The 19,941-nt window shown below is 36.7% G+C and overlaps 1 protein-coding gene across 1 annotated transcript in view; it reads left to right on the top strand.

The window, feature by feature from the left end:
• pcxb (pyruvate carboxylase b) overlaps positions 1 to 19,941 on the top strand; it is a 203,517-nt gene that overhangs the window by 41,183 nt on the left and 142,393 nt on the right. Inside the window, exon 9 of the mRNA XM_051114648.1 lies at positions 13,534 to 13,696. Coding sequence (XP_050970605.1) covers positions 13,534 to 13,696 — 163 coding nt within the window. The remainder of the gene's footprint in view (positions 1 to 13,533; positions 13,697 to 19,941) is intronic.

The raw sequence follows: 19,941 nt of genomic DNA, 5'->3' as shown, positions 1-19,941 counted from the left end.
TTCCTCTTCTTTCAGTCTCCTTCATGTTTTTCTTCCATTTCTTTATTTCCCTGTCCTTCTGTCCAACCACTTCTCTCTGTCTCATCCTCTCTGGCTTTTGTTTGGACTCCCTTTTCCCATCATTCATCAGTCTTGTCTATTTCTTCTGTGTTCATTCTTATTGGTTCATTTTTATATTTCTGTTGCAGGATTGAGGTAAGCAGCTATACAGTATATGCATATTCTTGTGATATGATTGGCTGGATTAGATGAAGATTCTGTTTCCCAAACATTTGTTTATAACATTTCTGTGTAACATTTCTGACATTACTTCATTTTTTCCAGCTCATTACAACATAATTTGCTGACAGTGAATTTATGTTCGTAAAGAGGGAATGCTCCATTGAGAATCTTTATCATTTGTTCATTGACACATTCTTTGAAATGTGCATTGAATCTCTCTTCTTGTTTCCGAGGGTCTTCCAGTTCATATTGATCCTTACCTTCCTTCACCCAAACTCTTGCTCTAGCATCATAAATCAAAGCACAGAACTGACCTCAGAGGTCACCCTCCTCTGACACTTTTCTGTTCTGATCCCAGACCAGTTTTACCATCTCTGCTGTGCAGTTTGGACAAATGAAGTTATTCTTAGATCAGGATATAAATGGAAACCCTAGTGGGATTGTATTTCCTTTAAAATCTGTTGGAGGTCTGTAGAACAGTAGCCGCTAGCTTTATGTGCTTAGGGCATTGCAAAGAAGGATTTCATTAAATGTAATGGTTCCTGGTGGATGTAGCTCTGCACTGGAGCTTTACCCTCTGCTGTTTTTATTCGTATTTTGGTCCATCTTTTTTCCTGAGAACATGCTCTACAATAAACCAAGGTGTTGCTTTTTAAAACGACTGGCTCTAGTATGGAGAGATCAGGGTCTTTATGGCTGTGTGTGTGTGTTTTTATTTGCCATTTAGCAGACATTTGTCATCCGAGTACACTAATTGCAGAAACGGTTCCCCTAGAGCAGTCAGGTTAACAGCTTTACTGAAGGACACAATGATGACAGAGCAGAATCTCAGTAAGTCTCTGGGGTGACCTTTACTTACAACTCCACATGCAACCTTTGGATATGCAGACCATTAGGCTGCTGCTTTTTTTTTTCTTTTCTTTTCTTTTCTTTTCTTTTCTTTTCTTTTCTTTTCTTTTCTTTTCTTTTCTTTTCTTTTCTTTTCTTTTCTTTTCTTTTCTTTTCTTTTCTTTTCTTTTCTTTCCTTTCCTTTCCTTTCCTTTCCTTTCCTTTCCTTTCCTTTCCTTTTCTTGTGGGTATTTGCTAGTAGTGGTTGACTGATGTATCATCTAATATTTGGCTTTTTTCAGCCAATAGTTTTTCTAAAAGGTTGATGCAATTCTGAAGCAGGACTTTTGTTTCAACAGAAATTAGAACCCCAGCACTTTCCATTCTCCATCTTCATTAATTGACATTAATTTTGTCTTAGTTAAGGCAAATGCTGTAATACTTTTTTTCATATACTGTCAGCATTCTGCAAATTTATGTAATTTAAAGAAGTCATTCAATATTCAAAAAATATTTAATGTCACAAACATTGCAAACTTTAATGAATCCAGTTCATACTGTGCGTCCTCTGGGGTAAATTGTGGCCTGCAAAAAAACACATGCACTCTGTGCGTGATGGTCTTTCCATGTAAATTGGATGCGGAAAGGTCTGCTATTACTGGACACGCTTTAAATCCTTGATTTCAAACTGTGCTGTGCTACAGTGCTGTCTTACTCACTATGTACTGTAGGTAAAGTACAGTGCTAGAAGCAAAATTCTTTTCTCTCTGATTTCTTGGCTCATGCCGAGTCGATTGCATTCTATGGTGGCATTTTTGATAGACCAAACCATTCTTATATAGCGCAATCAACAAATTCAATGAAGAGCATGCGGAAATGGATGTTAGGCTTTAACTCCAAAATGCTTTGGTATATTGTGACAAAACTTCTTATCTGTCTTTACCAGTATGACCTGAGAGTGCTTCCACAGTTTCAGCACATCACCACCTTCTGGTCAAGAGATGACAAAGACATTTTTAGAGCAGTGTAGCCAAATATTTTGGTTGCATTAGATTCGGTGCAGCACAGTGAGTACAATGAGAAACAATACAGTTGTGTTTATTTTTTCCAAATATTTTTTTTCAGATTGATTCCTTTTCAGTCACACTTTATTTTAAGGTAAAATTCTCGCTATTAACAAACCATTAACTATGACAGTGTCTTTGCTACTGACCTTCGATGATGTAATTCAACCATATTAATAAGCAAAAATGACTTTAGATAAACTAACATTTGTGCTTCATTTTTTTATAGCTGAGGAGTGATCTCCTGCATAAATGTACTTTTCTTTCAGCCTGAGGTGAATTCATTTCACTTTTGGTGTATAAGGGCTTTTACATTAGAATTGTTTTATATTAAAAATAAAGGAGCAAGCCCTGCCCAGATTTAAAAAGTAACGCAAAAGTAACGTAACGCATTGCTTAAAAAAAGTAACTAAGTACCGTAATTAGTTACTTTTTCAGGGAGTAACGCAAAATTGTAATGCATTACTTTTAAAAGTAACTTTCCCCAACACTGGTCTCTAATATATCACATCAATCGATCAAAAAAAAATTATCGGTAAACACTAGTTTCAAGGGTGTTACCAGGCTGTTTCTGTAGGGTACTAGCTGAGAATCTGTTGTTCATTCCTTCTTATATTATCTGAAAATGTACAGTGGTGTACAATTAGATTTTGCCAGTTGTCTTTTCCAGTATCTATAATCATTACAAATATGGTCCATATTAAATAGAAAGGATTAAAAATACTGTTCTTAGCTTTTGTTAAAGCATAGGTTACTACTATAGTTTCATAGAGTTTTGCTAGTGTTTGAGTTTAGGAGGTCATTGAGTGCATTTTGTATCAAAGTAAAGACTAAACAATCCTCTACACTGCTGTTGTGCTCACTGTCTTAAGAGTATTGAAAGCATACACTAAGTATTGTGTAAAGCACTTTACCAATTGTAAAAAATCTCCTTTTACCTGTAGCTTTTTACAGAACCTGCTTTCAATCATATTCCCCAGGACAGCATAGTGCAGGCCAGTGAAATCCAGCACAGTTACTTGAGAATGCCAACAGGCTGCGGCCTCTGCGTTCAATCAGCCGCGCCTCACAGCGCAACTCAACACTCAGGCCTATTCACACTGACCTGAGGTGCAGTATGAGGCCCATAGCAGAGCTCCATGCTGAGCCCCACTGAGCATCATCAAACAATGTGGATAACCTAAGCTGTGAGGAGCCGTGCCTGCTTGTATTTGATATGATTGGAATAATGAGCCTTAGGGTGGAGCTCCGTGCTGGGGCCTGCTCTGTGTGATAAGAGCTGGAAATGGGCTTTTTTTGTAGTTGCATGCTGCGCTCTGATAAAGATACTGAAGTGCTGGTTTCTTTGCACGTTTTCACTTTCTCTTCACTTTAACTGCCCTGTCTTGATGACCTGTCCAAATACACGTTAACCTGACTTTAAATACACCATTGTTTAAACATTAGGGTCCGTAAGATTATTTAAATTAATCAATTGAGTACATTTGTATTTTAAATAAATACTGTTATTTTTAATAATATTATTTAAGATTATTTAAAATAAGCAGAATTTAAAGGAGAGGTCCACGTCCAAAACAGATTCACATATAATGTACTCACCCCCTTGTCATCCAAGATTTTCATGTCTTTCTTTCTTCAGTCGTAAAGAATGTGTTTTGAAGAACCCATTTCTGGGTTTTTCTCCATATAATGGACAGGTATGGTGTCCCGATTTTGAACTTCCAAAAGGCAGTTTAAAAGCGGCTTCAAACAATCCCAAATGTTTGTAAACGATCCAAGCCAAGGAAGAAGGCTCTTATCTAGCAAAACGATCAGTTACTTTCATCAAAATAATACAATTTAAATAATTTTTAATCTCAAACACTCGTCTTGTCTTTCTCTCTGTGAACTCTGTCTATTCTGACTCAAGACAGTTAAGGTATGTCGAAAAACTCCAATCGTAACTTGGGATCGTTTTAAGCTGCATTTAAACTGCATTTTGGAAGTTCAAAATCGGGGCACCATAGATGACCTATTTGGAGAAAAATGCTGAAATGTTTTCCTCAAAAAACATAATTTCTTTACGACTGAAGAAAGAAAGACATGAACATCTTGGATGACAAGGGGGTGAGTAAATTATTTGTAAACTGTTGTTCTGGAAATGGAGTTCTCCTTTAAATAGAAAATAGAATAAAAAAGAAATATGAATAAATACTAATTATTTTATATAATAATTAATTTTTATTTATCAAAGAATCCTGAAAACTATGTTTCAAAGTATTCACAAAAAATTAAGCAGCACAACTATTTTCAGCATTGATGATAATAATAAGAAATGTTTCTTGAGCACCAAATCAAGATCATATAGCACTAAAACCTGCAGTAATGGCTGCTGAATGTTTTTGCTATTACAGGAGAAAATTACATTTTAAAAAATGTAAAAATAGAAGGCAGTAATGCAGTAATGGATTTGCTGGATTTTTTACCATGTTAATTGAAATGTCTAAGAAACCCTCTTACTATCTGAAGTAGTGCGGTCAGAAAAGACTCAGAAAAACACAGATACCCTCTACAAAGAATTGTGGTCTTGTGTGTTCTGGACTTAGAACTCTATCCAAGAAATAAACATTTAATGTGCACACACACAAACTTCAGGTTTTTGGCTACTAAATGGCTCCTGAAGGAGAATGATGAAAATTACATCAGAGGTGGCTTTCAAAAATGAATCATACTGCGTGAGAAAACTCCAGCTTTTATTTTTTATTATTCATTTTGTTTTATTCATGGCTCATCCATCAAGGGAATGTTCCATCTTATCTGACCTTTACCATTTTCTGTCTCATATCCTCTTGATCACACTGAATGACAGAAGCAAATAAATAAACACCTTTATTAAAAAAGTTAGGTTGGAAGTCTGTTTGGTTTTATCGTGCATATTCATGAGAATGCAAATGAGCTGGAATCTTCATTTGGGATCCTGCAATCTATGACCTTCATTTGTAGATATTAAGCAGCAAATCTGAATATTCAAAAAGCCAATAACCACCCCAAAATATATACATCTGCCATTATTTATCTCCTCCTGAGACTGATTTTTCTTCTCCCTTTTCTCTGTTCTTTGCACTCTTTTTTTTTATATTTCATTTTTTCCCTTTCATTTGAGTGCTACACTATTGTTTATTTACCACTGAAGGCCTTAATGAAAGCAGTGTGTGTAACTGCTGTGACACTAATTAAATCAATTGGAAGCAGGTAGTGCCACCTCTAACTCACACCTTTGGTAGAGCCTGAATCTGACATGTTGGAAATGTACCACAGTGTTTACACTTTTTGGGATAGCTTTTTTTCTTTTTTCCTTGCTTTTAGTACATAAATGGAAGCCAGATGATCAGTGTCACAAGTTTACCTATTTAATTAGGAACTGAGAAATAGTGCAGAATTTGTTTTACATTGAAGGGTTAGTTCATCCAAAAATGAAAATTAGCTCATTATTTACTCACCCTCAAGGTGTACAGGTATATGACTTTCTTCTTTCAGGCAAATGCAATCGAAGTTATATTAAAACTTGTTCTGGCTCCTTTAAGCTTTATAATGCAATGGGCAGGTGTTTCTCTTCATCAGTCTAAAACAAGTCCAATAAAGCGTATCCATCCATAATAAAGAGTACCTCACATAGCTCCGGGGGGTGAATAAAGGCCTCCTGTAGCAAACTGATGCATTTTTGTAAGAAAAATATCTATATTTAAAACATAATAATCACTTTAATCTAGTTTGCGCTAACAGTTGTACATGGAATCAGCTCCGTCCAGACGTCGGTGTTGTGCATGCGCTGCTCAGAAGTGAAGAGTGTTCACGCAGTGTAGAGATTAAAACAAAACAACGGTCACGAATTACAAGTACAAAATGAGGCACATTCCTGATTTGTAAAGAAAAATGGCAGAGGATTTCGATATAAGCCAAGAGGAGACTGGTTTTCCTTTGCTAAAGTCAGTAAACTTTGCTTCCTTTGCTCTTGTAAACAAACGTTGGTTTTCACGAGACTCACTGGAGCACGCGCAACGCCGACGTCCTATGGCCGGAGCTGCTTCCGTGTACAACTGTTAGCACAAGCAAGATTAAATTGATTATTACGTTTAAATATGGATATTTTTCGTACAAAAACGCATTGATTCACTACAGGAGACCTTTATTCACCCCACGGAGCTGTGGGAGGCACTTTTTTAGTATGGATGGATGTGCTTTACAGTGGGGGAAAAATTATTTGGTCCCCCTGCTGATTTTGCACGTTTGCCCACTGACAAAGAAATGATCAGGCTAGAATTTTAATGCTAGGTTTATTTGAACAGTAAGAGACAGAATAGCAACAAAAAAAATCCAGAAAAACGCATTTCAAAAAAGTTATAAATTGATTTGCATTTTAAGGAGTGAAATAAGTGTTTGACCCCTTCGCAAAACGTGACTTAGTACTTGGTGGCAAAACACTTATTGGCAATCACAGAGGTCAGACGTTTCTTGTAGTTGGCCACCAGGTTTGCACACATCTCAGGAGGGATTTTGTCCCACTCCTCTTTGCAGATCCTCTCCAAGTCATAAAGGTTTCGAGGCTGACGTTTGGAAACTCGAACCTTCAGCTCCCTCCACAGATTTTCTATGGGATTAAGGTCTGGAGACTGGCTAGCCCACTCCATGACCTTAATGTACTTTTCTTTTTGTACTTCTTCTTGAGCCACTTCGTTTGTTGCCTTGGCCGTGTGTTTTGGCTCATTGTCATGCTGGAATACCCATCCACAATACATTTTTAATGAGGGAAGGAGGTTTTCACCCAAGATTTGACGGTACATGGCCCTGTCCATTGTCTCTTTGATACGATGCAGTTGTCCTGTCCCCTTAGCAGACAAACACCCCCAAAGCATAATGTTTCCACCTCCACCTCCTTTGATGATGGCGATGGTGTTCTTGGGGTCATAGGCAGCATTCCTCCTTCTCCAAACACGGCAAATTGAGTTGATGCCAAAGAGCTCGATTTTGGTCTCATCTGACCACAGCGCTTTCACCGAGTTCTCCTCTGAATCATTCAGATGTTCATTTGCACACTTCAGACGGACCTGTACATGTGCTTTCTTGAGCAGGGGGACCTTGCGGGTGCTGCAGGATTTTCCTCACCATTCTCATGATCATTGAAACTCCAAAAGGTAAAATCTTGCCTGGAGCCCCAGGCCGAGGGAGACTGACAGTTTTTTTGTGTTTTTTTCATTTGCAAATAATCGCACCAGCTGTTGTCATCTTCTCACCAAGCTGCTTGGCGATCGTCTTGTAGCTCATTCCAGCCTTGTGTAAGTCTACAGTCTTGTCCCTGACATCCTTGGACAGCTCTTTGCTCTTTGATTAGGAGCCCTCCCTTTAAGAATTAAAGCTTGTATATTAGTAACATATATTTATTTAACTGAATCATAGTGTTTGTGAATTCACTCTAGAATTATGCTTTATTATATTTTCAAATGTAATTTGAAATACTTCCAGTATTTTGCTGGTTAATCAACATGGGCAAAATGCAATCAGGGATATTTAAAAATCGAGTACTCGAAACTGAATTGAACCTACCTTTTGTTTATTTCCTGCTTGAACAAAATCACATATTTTCAGTGTGATTTCAGACTTTTGATCCCACTATAGTTACATCTACTATACACTTGAGTAGGAAAAAAAAACACTTCAACATTGCTTTGCTTCTAAATCAAGAGCAATCTGTAGTTGTGCTTTTTCTTGTCCAAAAGTATTTTGTGTTTTTCTTGATTTCATAACACTCCTTTGCTATTGCTGCTTCTCTCTTTCTCTGTGTCTCTGCTGGCCTCATTGTCTCTTTCATGTTGTATTTATTGCTTGAGATTTTTTTTCATTATTATCCTATTATCTCCTGAATGTGTTTTCTGACTCATGAGTGTGGGGTGGCAGATAAAAGCGGTAAGCCAATAATTAATGCTTCTGTGAACAGCAGGCTGAGGGTGAAACCCAGATGAAATACAAGAGCTAGAAAATAGAGGTTAAAGTAAGCTTATAGGAAACATGGATTTGTCCCCTCTGTACATACAGTACGTGCTTTTGTATCTGTGTACACGTTTTCGTTCGGATATGCAGAAGATGCAAAGGTGTGTTTTTGTGTTTGTTTGTGGGAAGGATGTGGCTTCGACCACTCAAGGTCAGCCTGGTGTTAAAGGCTCATTAACACATTCCTGCTGATCTTTGATCAGTATTGAGTGACGCTTGTCCTCTCTGACCTCTTCGATTTGAACAGCACATGCTTGACCCTGGACCTGTGGTGAGTCACTATCTATATTGAGAATAAGACAAGTAAGCAATATTTTTCTTGTTGCAGGGGTCTTTAACCTTTTTCAGGACCCCTGTTGCTGCATAATTTTAGTCCTGGCTTATAATAACAAGCATGTAGTGCAATAATTTTTAACATTCAAATACAAATACAGTGCATTACATTACATTTTTGCTTAACTTCATTTTTCATTGCTTCATTTTATTGTTGGAGGGTAAAAGAAACATTTAGCTGTACTTCACATTTTTTTTCAGGCTTTCATGTGTCTCAGCAAATGATTAGCAATCATTTCTTCTCTCGTATACACCTCTCTCTCACTCCTTTTTGGCATGTAGGACATTAGCTATTCTACACCTCACACATTCTCAACTTCTCGCTCTGTGTCTCAGCTCAATAGCAGTGGCAGACATTAATTATGAGTTCGCTGAAAATAAAGTGATGCCTACAGGCAAAAAAAGGTATGTGTGTTTTGTATGCAGATCACAGGTGAGAGCATGTCTGAGTATTTAAATTACAGACATCTATGTAGCTGCTGACAGCAGTAGTGATTGCTTGTGCCTTTGTTCTTGTGTGTGAATTGCACGGTGGGGCATTCATCATGAGTGGACATTCACCTCACTGTAATTTTGGGATTGTTGTTCTAGACAGGCTTTGTGAAATTGTTCCTATGCATCTGTGGATAGTTATACTGAAATCTGCACTGAATTTACACAATACAAGTTCCACTCAGGTTTGGTCTTACTGGTACATTAAACTACAACAAGAGAAAGAGCCCAAGCAGAATATTAGATAAGATAACAAAGCATAAGGATTGATTCATCTCGTATATGGTGCTGCCACTCACCCAGTGGCCTGTGCTGTTTGTTACGAATCAAATGTTTAATAATTATGTTGTCATGGGGGAAAAAATTCTTATTGTTATTATTCTCATAAAATTGCAAAATACAGTTAATGTCTGAAAATAAATATTTATGACTGAAAAATTCTCCTGCCATTGGCAAAAAGTTTATTTTGAACCTGTGTGTGTGAGGAAAGAGAGGCAGACTACAAAAAAACAGCTTTTAAATGAAGGAAGATTTGTTTATTCAGGCTTTTAGTGGAAAGTATTGCTTGAAAGTATTAAAACTAAATTCGGCAAAGTATTCGAAACTTCTTTTCTACATTATCGGTGCAGCTTTATTCATGAGTACCTCTCGCTTGTCCTCTCACATATTTATTTGATTTTGATTCTCATTAAAGAGAAAGCAAAAACAAGATTCGCTATCAAAGTGGAATGCCTTACGGCCATTGAAATTTAAAGTGTCTCTGGACTCAAACTGACTTTGGAGTTTCACACGCACAAAGACCACAAAAAGACAAAAGGCAAGAATAAATTGCACCCACTGAAAGTTCCATTTAGTATGCATGCACTATTTATGCATTTAGCATCCATTTCACTAAAGGAATTATAAAGGAATTAATCAGGTAGCAAGTAACAGCACAAACATGCACAAAAATTGTGATAAATGCAGTTTGCATGACAGTTTCCATTCTGAGCGCTATGTAGAGGATACTTGAGACTAATGATTTAGTGCTGCCATTGTGAATAAAGAGTGTTTACAAACATATATAAACAGTTTCATTTAAAATATTACTGACTTTTGAATATCTGTAATACAATAATTTACTTATTATACTTTTTGAATTTGAAGATCAAGGTAAATTGTACTTAATTTGTCTTCCGGGAAAGATGCGCGTACATTCTGTTGCTTCCGAAGGGAATTACTAAATGGAAAAAAATATAAATTTCAACAAAATAAGAAAAATTTGGACATCTTCATCCTGTTCAAAAGTTTTCACCCCCCTGGCTCTTAATGCATCGTGTTCCCTTCTGGAAACAAGGGACTCAAGAAGGACCATCACAAAACAAAAAAAAAAAAACACACACAGTATTAGGAACCAATGGTTCACTGCAAACTTTTGCAGTGGTTATTTTAATAATTTCAGCTATTTTTTTTTTTTTTTGTCTTATGGACTATATTTAAACATCTTACTCAGGACAGTACTAAATAAAAAATGACATGCATTTTGTATGATCTCTCTTATTTTGTTAAAATTATTCACATTTTCACAGATTCTGCAAGGGGTTCCCAAACTTTCACATAAAACTGTATGTCTAAAGTTGAAAAGAACGGCAATTTCACAATTCAGTAGTCATTAGTTAAGTTATGTAAAACTATGTATAGCTTAAATAAGACTATAATAGACGCATAGATAATAAAATAAAATTTAACGTCAAGTTAATATTGATTGCATTCGATTAGTGAAAATGTTTTTGAGCTGAAATGCATGCAAAAGTGGCAAATATGTTTAGTGAATTCAGCCATATTCTCCTGGACAAAAAACAGCTGTGTATTTTATGTCATTGTTACTAAAAAAAAATGATGTCTCCAAAATTGCATTTCGTTTCATCCAGAGTTGTTCTCAAATTTCTTTTTATGGGTATAATCAGTGTATTTTCATCCCATCCGCATCCTACATTTTTGGTAGGCACGGATAATGAGGGAAAAGCTATAAACAGAAACAGGCTGAAAAATAATACTTTCATTATGGTTTAATGTGCTGGGGCTCTGGGGCTGTACTCAACCTCCAGAAGAAAACTAAAGATTATTAGCTGGGTACCCCACAAGATCAGGCTTAAATGGTGTTCTGCTTCACTATGGTTTGGGCTCTTGTCCTGCTTAAGTGTACAGTTGCTTAATTCATGTGTTAAAATGTTGACAAGGTATTAATTTTCTCTGGAGATATATCATTTTTAGAGATGCATAAAAATAGTTTTTGGGCTGCTGTGCATGTCTGTGTATATGTGTCAGTCTTCATAGAATGCTTTGGGATTCATCCTGTTTCTGTGGGTGCATCTACTCCATTTTTGTGTTTGACAATGTTTGTATGTGTCAAAATTCCCCAGTTCACACTTTGACCTATTTCAGTTTTATATGCATTCTTTTAGATCCACATTCTTCAAAATACACACAGACACTAGACTTTTGAATCTATATCAGTGGTTTTTATACTAATATAATAATATTTCCTATGCCCTACCCTTATAGTGGTCATCAGACGCCCATTTTCCACAAGTTCATATGATTCTTTAGGGTCTTAATGAAAAGTCTATAATATACTTAGGTAGAATTTTCTTAATTGTACTGTAAAAACAGCACCCTTTTTACCTTGTCAAAAACGGCTCTGTTCACAGTATTAAACCTCTGCATCTTCAGCGGCTCAAATGCCGTGAGTACATGACAACTGCTATGTTCTTTATTACATCCAACAACAAAACACCTTAATTGCTTAGGAGCCATTCTTGTCTACTCCTGCTCCGGCTATGAAACAGTGACAGTTTACCGATCACTCAGGGCGGGTTTAAAGTAAGACTGCCGTGTCAATCAACAATTGTGGGAATGACCTTGGTCTGTGTGACATCACACAGCCAAGAACCTGGGAATGGCTTGATTTGGAAGAGGGTTTTTATTTATAGGGATTAAAAAAAAAAAAAAAAACACACAGGGTGGATTTTTATCATTATAGGGTGGATGTGTACACACACTGCCAACACACATTTATGTTCAAACAACATGTAAAAGTGAATTTTGCATCTGATGACCCCTTAAAACCTAACTCTGACACAGCTTCTTGTTGTTTACATTACATTAGCAAACATGATTTGTCTGTTTTATAAGTTTTTCAAATAGTGAAGACCACTTGAAATGTCAGTTTTTGACATGCTTTACTGTATTTGTTTTCATTTTTAGTTAATTTGGCCCAAGTATAGCCAAACCTACACATACACTCTCTTTCTCTCTTCCTCTCTCACACATACATTTGTTTTCTTCTCCTCTTTCACATCCTCTGACAGTAATGTACATTGCTAATGTACTGTACTTCCTGTCTTCCTTTGTTCAGTAGGAGGTCGTGTCCACTGAATGTGTGTTTGTGAGTGTGTGTGTGCCATATTCACCCTTAGATTTTGTTTCAATTAACTAGACCATTATCTAGTTGCATTACAGACCATTAGCTATGTGTTTACCTGGGTTTAACAAACATTATTAATTCCTCAGCTGACCCGGCACTAGACTGCAACCAGTGTGGAATAAAAACAGCTCTGTGCAAAAGAAAAGATCTCTGCTAATGCATAATTAATACACATAGTAAGTCAGGTATCAACATTAATTTGTAGTTTAAGCAAAATATTCTTGCTACATACCAGAAAAAAAATAACTTTAAATAGTTCACCCTTGCATTCAGATCTCTGAAGGATTGTGTACCTCTTCTGATGTTACCCTATGCTACTGTTGACAAGTAGAAGATGTATACAGGTGTTGTATGTTAAATGCTTGACAGCATGCGGTTTTGTGCTTATTTTTGACATTTTTATGCCAAATCATTAGCGTACCTCCTGTCTTTCAAAGAAATGTCAAAGCAGCTTCTTAATCACTGTATGCTTTACATCCAGCTAAGAACATGAGATACATTTTTTTAAGTCTTTCCCCATCTTTCAAAATCTAAAAAATAAAATGTAAAGTGGTTTATTAACTTAAGCAGCTTAACTTTAAAATTAGCATAGTTCCTGTCAGCTAAATTAGCAGATCGCTTTAGCCCCTGGCATGATTTGCTAGATATGCCCTAAGGTTGTTTTGAGAGCATATAGGTATTTGTGCTTAATGCTCTTTGTATAGCCATTTTTAATTTAATCAAATTCTACAGAATGTTTTTTTTTGTTTGTTTTTTTCAAACTCTAAATCAAGTCTGAAAGACTTTAATTGGATGAATTAAGGAAGGGTTGATTTGGATTATTAGAAACTGTGTCTCATTGACAATCAATATGTCTACATCATAAAGGATTAAAAAGAATCAAAGCAGATTGGTTGATATTGGTGTGAGTGCTAAGTGGGCAAACTTCTTTCATGGATAAACATTTCAAAAGGGGGAAGATCAGCGAATTAATTATGCAGCTGTGATTGTCAGATAAAAGTGAGATTGCTGTTTCAAGTCTGTGTAATGAATTCTACTCCACTTCAGGGTTTATTCATTGGTTAGTGCTGATAACGGCTCTCTGTCTTTCTCTCCTTCTGTTAGTGTGGATTTGGTTCACGCACAGCTGCGTGTGTGTGAGGGCCGCAGTCTTCCTGAGCTGGGTCTCGAACAGGACAAGATCCAGATCAATGGCTGTGCCATTCAGTGCCGGGTCACTACAGAAGACCCCTCCCGTGGTTTTCAACCAGACACAGGTCGCATAGAGGTAAGTCTGCTAAAGGACATGCAGTTATGCAAATTACAGTAACACCCCACTAAATAATACAGGACTTGACAGATTGTGAAATAACAGGAAACAATGTGAAGCAGCAAGGAGCTAGAAACAAATCTTTGATGTTAGTCTGTTCAATAACATCTTTATTCATAATAAAATAAACGTATTTTATTTCCCTCTAATTTTACTCGTTTCATGACTACTTTTATTTTGTTTTTGAAAGCTGTTTTATAACTGTTTTTGTCCAGAAACCAAGAATTGAATCTAAAGCTACAATCCTGTTGTTTTACAATCTGGCCATTATAGTGGCTACGCTCTTTTATCTGGATTTCTCTCTGCACTCTGCATTCATGAACACTAAAATGCACACAAAAACTCACACATTTTCAAAGAGGCGTTATTTTGATGAGTCATCGAGCAGCGAGCATTGATTGAAAGCGATTTTCAGGGAGTGCTCTTATTGAGAGGAAACTAGCCCTTTGCATTGCTTGAACTGACGCACCGTTCTGTTCCAGTGGCAACATTTTAATGTTACTGAGAAAAACCATCACAAGAGCAGAACAAGCTCCATTCATTTGTGTCGGGTGCTGCTGAGAAACTGCACTTAGTTCTCGCCTTATGTACAAAGAAATCTGGCTTTGCATAATGCCACTTCAACTGTGGATGGACTAAAAAAAAAACTCAGCATGTTTGAACAGGGTACATGATTAATTGGCCTTCATTACTTAAAGGGGTCATGAACTGCTTTTTTATTGTGCACTGTTCTCTGAGGTCCACTTATAATGTTATCATGATGTTTTACATCAAAAAACATCACAATTTAGAAGTAATAAGCTACATTCTGTCCTGTTTTTAACCCCCCTCATCAGAACAATCTTTTTTGAATTGGCGTGGCAGATTGTAGACTCAGAAGTAAATGCCCACTGCTATGATTGGGAGATAGCTGTGTATGTTTGACACTGCGTAGACCTCTGCATTCGCCTCTCTGGTAAACACTACATGTGCAAATCGGTGGGCGGGGCTAAACAGGCAGTGATGTATAAGCATTGATCTTCTTCTGCGGAGGTGGTGTTTAGCCACACTATTACATCATAGAGTAGAACATTCCAAAAGCTGTCGTTTTGGCAGACTACCTTCAATATAAGCCGTTTGTAAATTAACAACTAAGTTTTGAGTTCTGAAACTTACAGGATGTTTTTTTTTTTTTTGTTTTTTTAACATTCTTATGGAGCTACTAATAGCCAACCAAAGCATGTTCCTGGGTGTTGTATTTTGGCTTTATTTGGCATCCATACCTCGGTTTTTAACAATGGTTTTCGGTTCAGTTCGGTTCTGATAGCATGCCACATCAGTGTGTTTTTTTTCATCTAATACTCCTGTAAACCTCTGTCCACTGGAAAAAGCATGGATTATTTTATGTCTGCTTAATATTTCTTTTGAGAGAGGTATTTTTCCGATTTTTACTCAGAATGGGTTTCATTCATACTGGCCGTCAGAGGGCGCCCTTTCAGAAAATCTACATATGTATCAAAGAAGCAGCAATGATTACGTTCCGTTCCAGCTTTAATATCTAATATGGTTAAAGGCATCGCTATTGCGGTAACTGAATAAAAACATGATATAACGTTAAACATTTTGAATGATGAAATGTAAAGACAATGAACACTCGTCTGCAATAATATATGCTTTATCTGTGTTCTTCAAGCCATCTCGGGTATTTTCATAATGATTAAGTATATTTGTAAGCGATTGCTAATCGACATACAGTATACAATATATTGGCTGCGTCCGAAAGCTCTAAAATACTGCCTTCAGTGGCAGCATTCCAAGGCAGGAAGGCATCAAGGCACGTCCAAATTCAAATTCTGCTTCACTTCCTGTCTCCGGAGGTACCTTCTTCTGATTTAATTTTGAAGGCAGCATAGATGTATCCTTTGCTGCCTTCGATTTCCCACAAACCTGTGCGTGTGCGTCATATGTAAATAAAGATATTCTGGTGAAATTAGACTTGTTGCTTTATATAATAGATGAGATCTTGACCATGATAAACTTTACTAACATTGTTTGTAATAATAGTATATAGTATAATAAAAAATGTTAAAAGGGTTCAAATGAGTAGTAAATAAGAATAATATTCACAATATACTATCAGTAATAACGAAACAGCCACTAATAACAATGACCTGTTCTGCAATATTACTTGCATAAGTGCTTTTTATTTTTTTAAGCACTTATTCTCAGTCGTCTTCTCCGATGCACAGACCTTCGGTGGGTAATGACATTGAGGTCTTTATATATTATTAAAGCATTTATACATAACTGTATAAGATCGTTTTCTCCAAAATCTACAACTTAACCGTTAGGTAACCTAGCAACGGCGTGATGTTCTGCTGCCTCTGAAGTCTGTCTGAAACTGTTCCCGGAGTTGCCTTCGCAGCCTTTGAAGTCAATGCCTGATAAGGCAGTGAGGCAGCAAGTCAGCTGACTCGGCTTTCGGACGCGGCCATAGATAAAGGCGTCGCTATTGCTGTAACTGAATAAAAACAAGATATAACGTTAAACATTTTGAGTGATGAAATGTAAGGACAATAAACACTCATCTGCAATAATATATGGTTTATCTGTGTTCTTCAAGCCATCTCGGGTATTTTCATAATGATTAAGTATATTTGTAAGCCACTGCTAATTGATATACAGTATAGCATATATTGTCTGCCTCATTCTATGATAAGAAGCCACATAAGATCACAAAAGGAAGTTATTTCAAACACTCGACTGATGCTGTGAATCAAAAATATAAGTTTAGAAAGAGTTATCATTGCATTTCATTAGAAGGGAAGATGCTCTTCAAGTGTTGATTTTTCAGATGGGGAGGTGTTTCCTCATCTCATCACATGAAATCACAGGCACACACTGCAAATTTCAAGAGAAATAAAATAAGGAAATTATTTAAATGCAAAACTAAAAAAACGCAATTCACAAGTGCGTATTAAACCATGGATGTCGTACTGAACGGTTCGATATTATATTGAGAATTGTGACATCCCTGTTAGTTACTGTTGCTATGTCCGACAAACAATGCTGGTCTCACACTACACATCATGTTCTAATGCAGTGAAAAATAAATCGCAGAGCAAAGAGGATACTGACAACACGCCGGCAGACAAGACAGAAACGGTTACTTCTGGTATGAAACAAGGTCTCAGCTTTAAAATGTAGTCATTTTAAAGAAATTCAAACAATACAAGTTTTGTGGATCTTTAATGTATCCTGACAGATCAGCGTATTGCCTTTCTGGATCAATGACACGTGAACCGATTGTCTTTTATTCTTTACTTAAAACACCAAAAAAAAAAACATGAATTAACATCATAACGTATTTTATTTCACGTGTTTTATGATTGGTCAGATTGCCTATCAATCAAGCAGTTTGCGAACTGTCAATTTTGACATGCCTGAAGATAAAAGTTTAAAGGGGTCATCGGATCGGGTCACAAGTTGAAAATAATTCTTTAGGCACTAAATGAGAAGTCTATAACCTACTTTGATTAAAATTTCTTAGTGGTAGTGTAAAAAACACCCTTTTTACCTTGTCAAAATCAGCCCTTTTTAGAGCGAGCCGTTTCATTGCATTTGCCTTTAAATGCTAAAGAGTGCTGCTCACCGCACCCTCTCTACTGTAGGGTGATGACCCGTAACGTTAATCCTCTGCATCTTCAGCGGCTCAGATGTTGGAGTAAATGATCACTACTGTGTTCATTATTGCATCCAACAGCAAAACACCTCAATTGCTTAATCGGAGACACAGTGGCAGTCAAACTGGTCAAACAGTTCAGTCAGGGCCGGGTCTAAGGTAAGACAGCCTCGTCAATCAACTATCGTGGGAACGCCCATAGAGAAGATTTGAAAAAGGGGATATTACTTATGAAGATTAAAAAAAATACTACTGAGTGGATTTTTATCATTAGAAGGTGGTTGTGTACACACTGCCAATATACATATATGTTCAAACAACATGTAAAAGTTAGTTTTCCATCCGATGACCCCTTTAAGTGTTAAAACTTGCTTTGACATGATGCAGCCACACGTTTCATATTTCATTTTTATCTTTCATCTCTGAATTGGATACTATCAGACGTATCAAAATAGCATTATTAAAAGTTTAGGAAGTTAGACCAGAGTGCCTGTGGAAACACAGAACACTCTCTCTCTCTGTCTTCCTGACTCATCTGTTTCTCATTATTCTTAAATCTTTCCTGCCTGAAATCTTCACTCTATCTTTTGTTTCTATCTTTCGCCTGGTGTGATGACAGAGTCTCATGGGATGCTAGTGTTTGTCTCAACCACAAGACTGTGATTTTGTTTTTTTTATACTTTTTCCCCCTATAGCTGCACGTTTTATGATAAAAATTGTTACTGCAATTTAAAATTCCAGGTTTGGTGTGCTTGTTTGTAGCACTGCAAAAATCAATATGGAAATATGGAAAAAATATTTAAAAAAAAATAATAATAATAAAACTATTATCATTTTTATTATTGATTAATTGTGCAGCGCTAAGTACCCATGTGAATCAATAACAAAAAAGTTCTATATCTCTAACTTACAACTGTCGTCCTCTCATTTCCTCCCACTTCCTCTGTTTGCTTAATTTTCTCTTTCCTATTTTTTCTTCCCAGCAGGTAGAACGTCAGACATGATCAGAGAGTGGGGGCTCAGCAAACACAGATGTAGTTCAGCCGTGAAATGTGTGTACCTAAAAAAATACACTGTTAAAAATGCATGGCCAAACATAATAAATCCTGGGTTGAATGAATAAGTCATGGCTTGAGTGCTCCAGAGAGGTGGAAGAGATGCACAGAGGGAGGAAAGAGAGAGAAAGCTCGCCGAGAAAGGGCTTAAAATGTCTGGCCCAGCAAGAGATCATAGCATTTTAGTTGAGCGCAAGAGAGAGAAAGAGAGATAAAGAGGTGAAGAAAATGAAAGAATGACTCCCCGAGCACAGAAATGCACACAGTCCTTCTGAGAAACAGTGGGGTACAGAAAGAGATGGGGACAGTTGAATTAAAATGCCGTTGACAGTAGATTTCTCATTGCCTTGCTTTTGGAGACTGTCTACTCAAACTATATATTTGTAGGAGTTAAATATACTAATTTGAGAAATTTGTTCCATCATATTAAGTAATGGCATCACTGAAAACTTCTCTCATTAAGTTCACCTAATGGGGTTTTCAGAAAGAGTCGACTTAACCGTTTAATTGCAGCAGTTTAATTGTAGGTAGATTCAGTTAATTGTTTTACTCAATCATTTCAGTTGATTCTCCCTCATTAACTAAATGACAGTCATCATATTAATTGTATTGTCATTTGTCTGACTCTGGCTCAGTCAAACATGATAGTCCCAATGTGTATGTGTGCTTATTTTTGAGGAGCAAAATTACTTATTTTCCAGCTTTGTTCAAAGGGAACCCCAATCAGCCTAAAAAAAGAAAGTAATATTATAAAGAGCAAAAACTGTTATTAATTTTAAAAACAACTATGTCCCCCTAAATTCCTACCCTGTTATCAAGCATACAGAATTAAATTATTCAAGCGCAAAAGCCTATGTGTATCCCCCCCAGCTACAGTGCTCAGCAGCAGACACAACAATACAAAGTTCATTGCTAAGCCTTGGCTTTATTAAGGATTTATCATTCAGCCTAATTAGCTGAAACAGAAAACATATGGATTCAACAAGTTTCTACCAGGCGGAGAAGTATTTCTTCCAAATAAAAAATACTGCAGGGATAGCATGTTGTTGTTATTGTGTTTTCAGAATGAACTCATACACACAAGAAGTCCACTTCCAAAACAAAGATTCACATATAATGTACTCACCCCCTTGTCATCCAAGATGTTCATTTCTTTCTTTTTTTCAGTCGTAAAGAAATCATGTTTTTTGAGGAAAACCTTTCTGCATTTTTCTCCATATAATGGACTGCTATGGTGCCCCGATTTTGATTCCAAAATGCAGTTTAAATGCGGCTTCAAACGATCCCAAATGCGGTTGTAAATGAATCCAGCCGAGGAAGAAAGGTATTATCTAGCGAAACGATTGGATATTTTCATTAAAAAAATACAATTTAAATACTTTGTAATCTCAAACGCTCGTCTTGCCTTTCTCTCCATGAACCCTGTGTATTCTGACTCAAGACAGTTAGGGTATGTCGAAAAACTCGTATTTTTTCCCTTAACTTCA

The sequence above is a fragment of the Labeo rohita genome, chromosome 7 (assembly GCF_022985175.1).
Source record: "Labeo rohita strain BAU-BD-2019 chromosome 7, IGBB_LRoh.1.0, whole genome shotgun sequence".
Taxonomy (NCBI): domain Eukaryota; kingdom Metazoa; phylum Chordata; class Actinopteri; order Cypriniformes; family Cyprinidae; genus Labeo; species Labeo rohita.
Note: the sequence above shows the minus strand (reverse complement) of the source record. Positions and strands in the feature narration are given on the sequence as shown.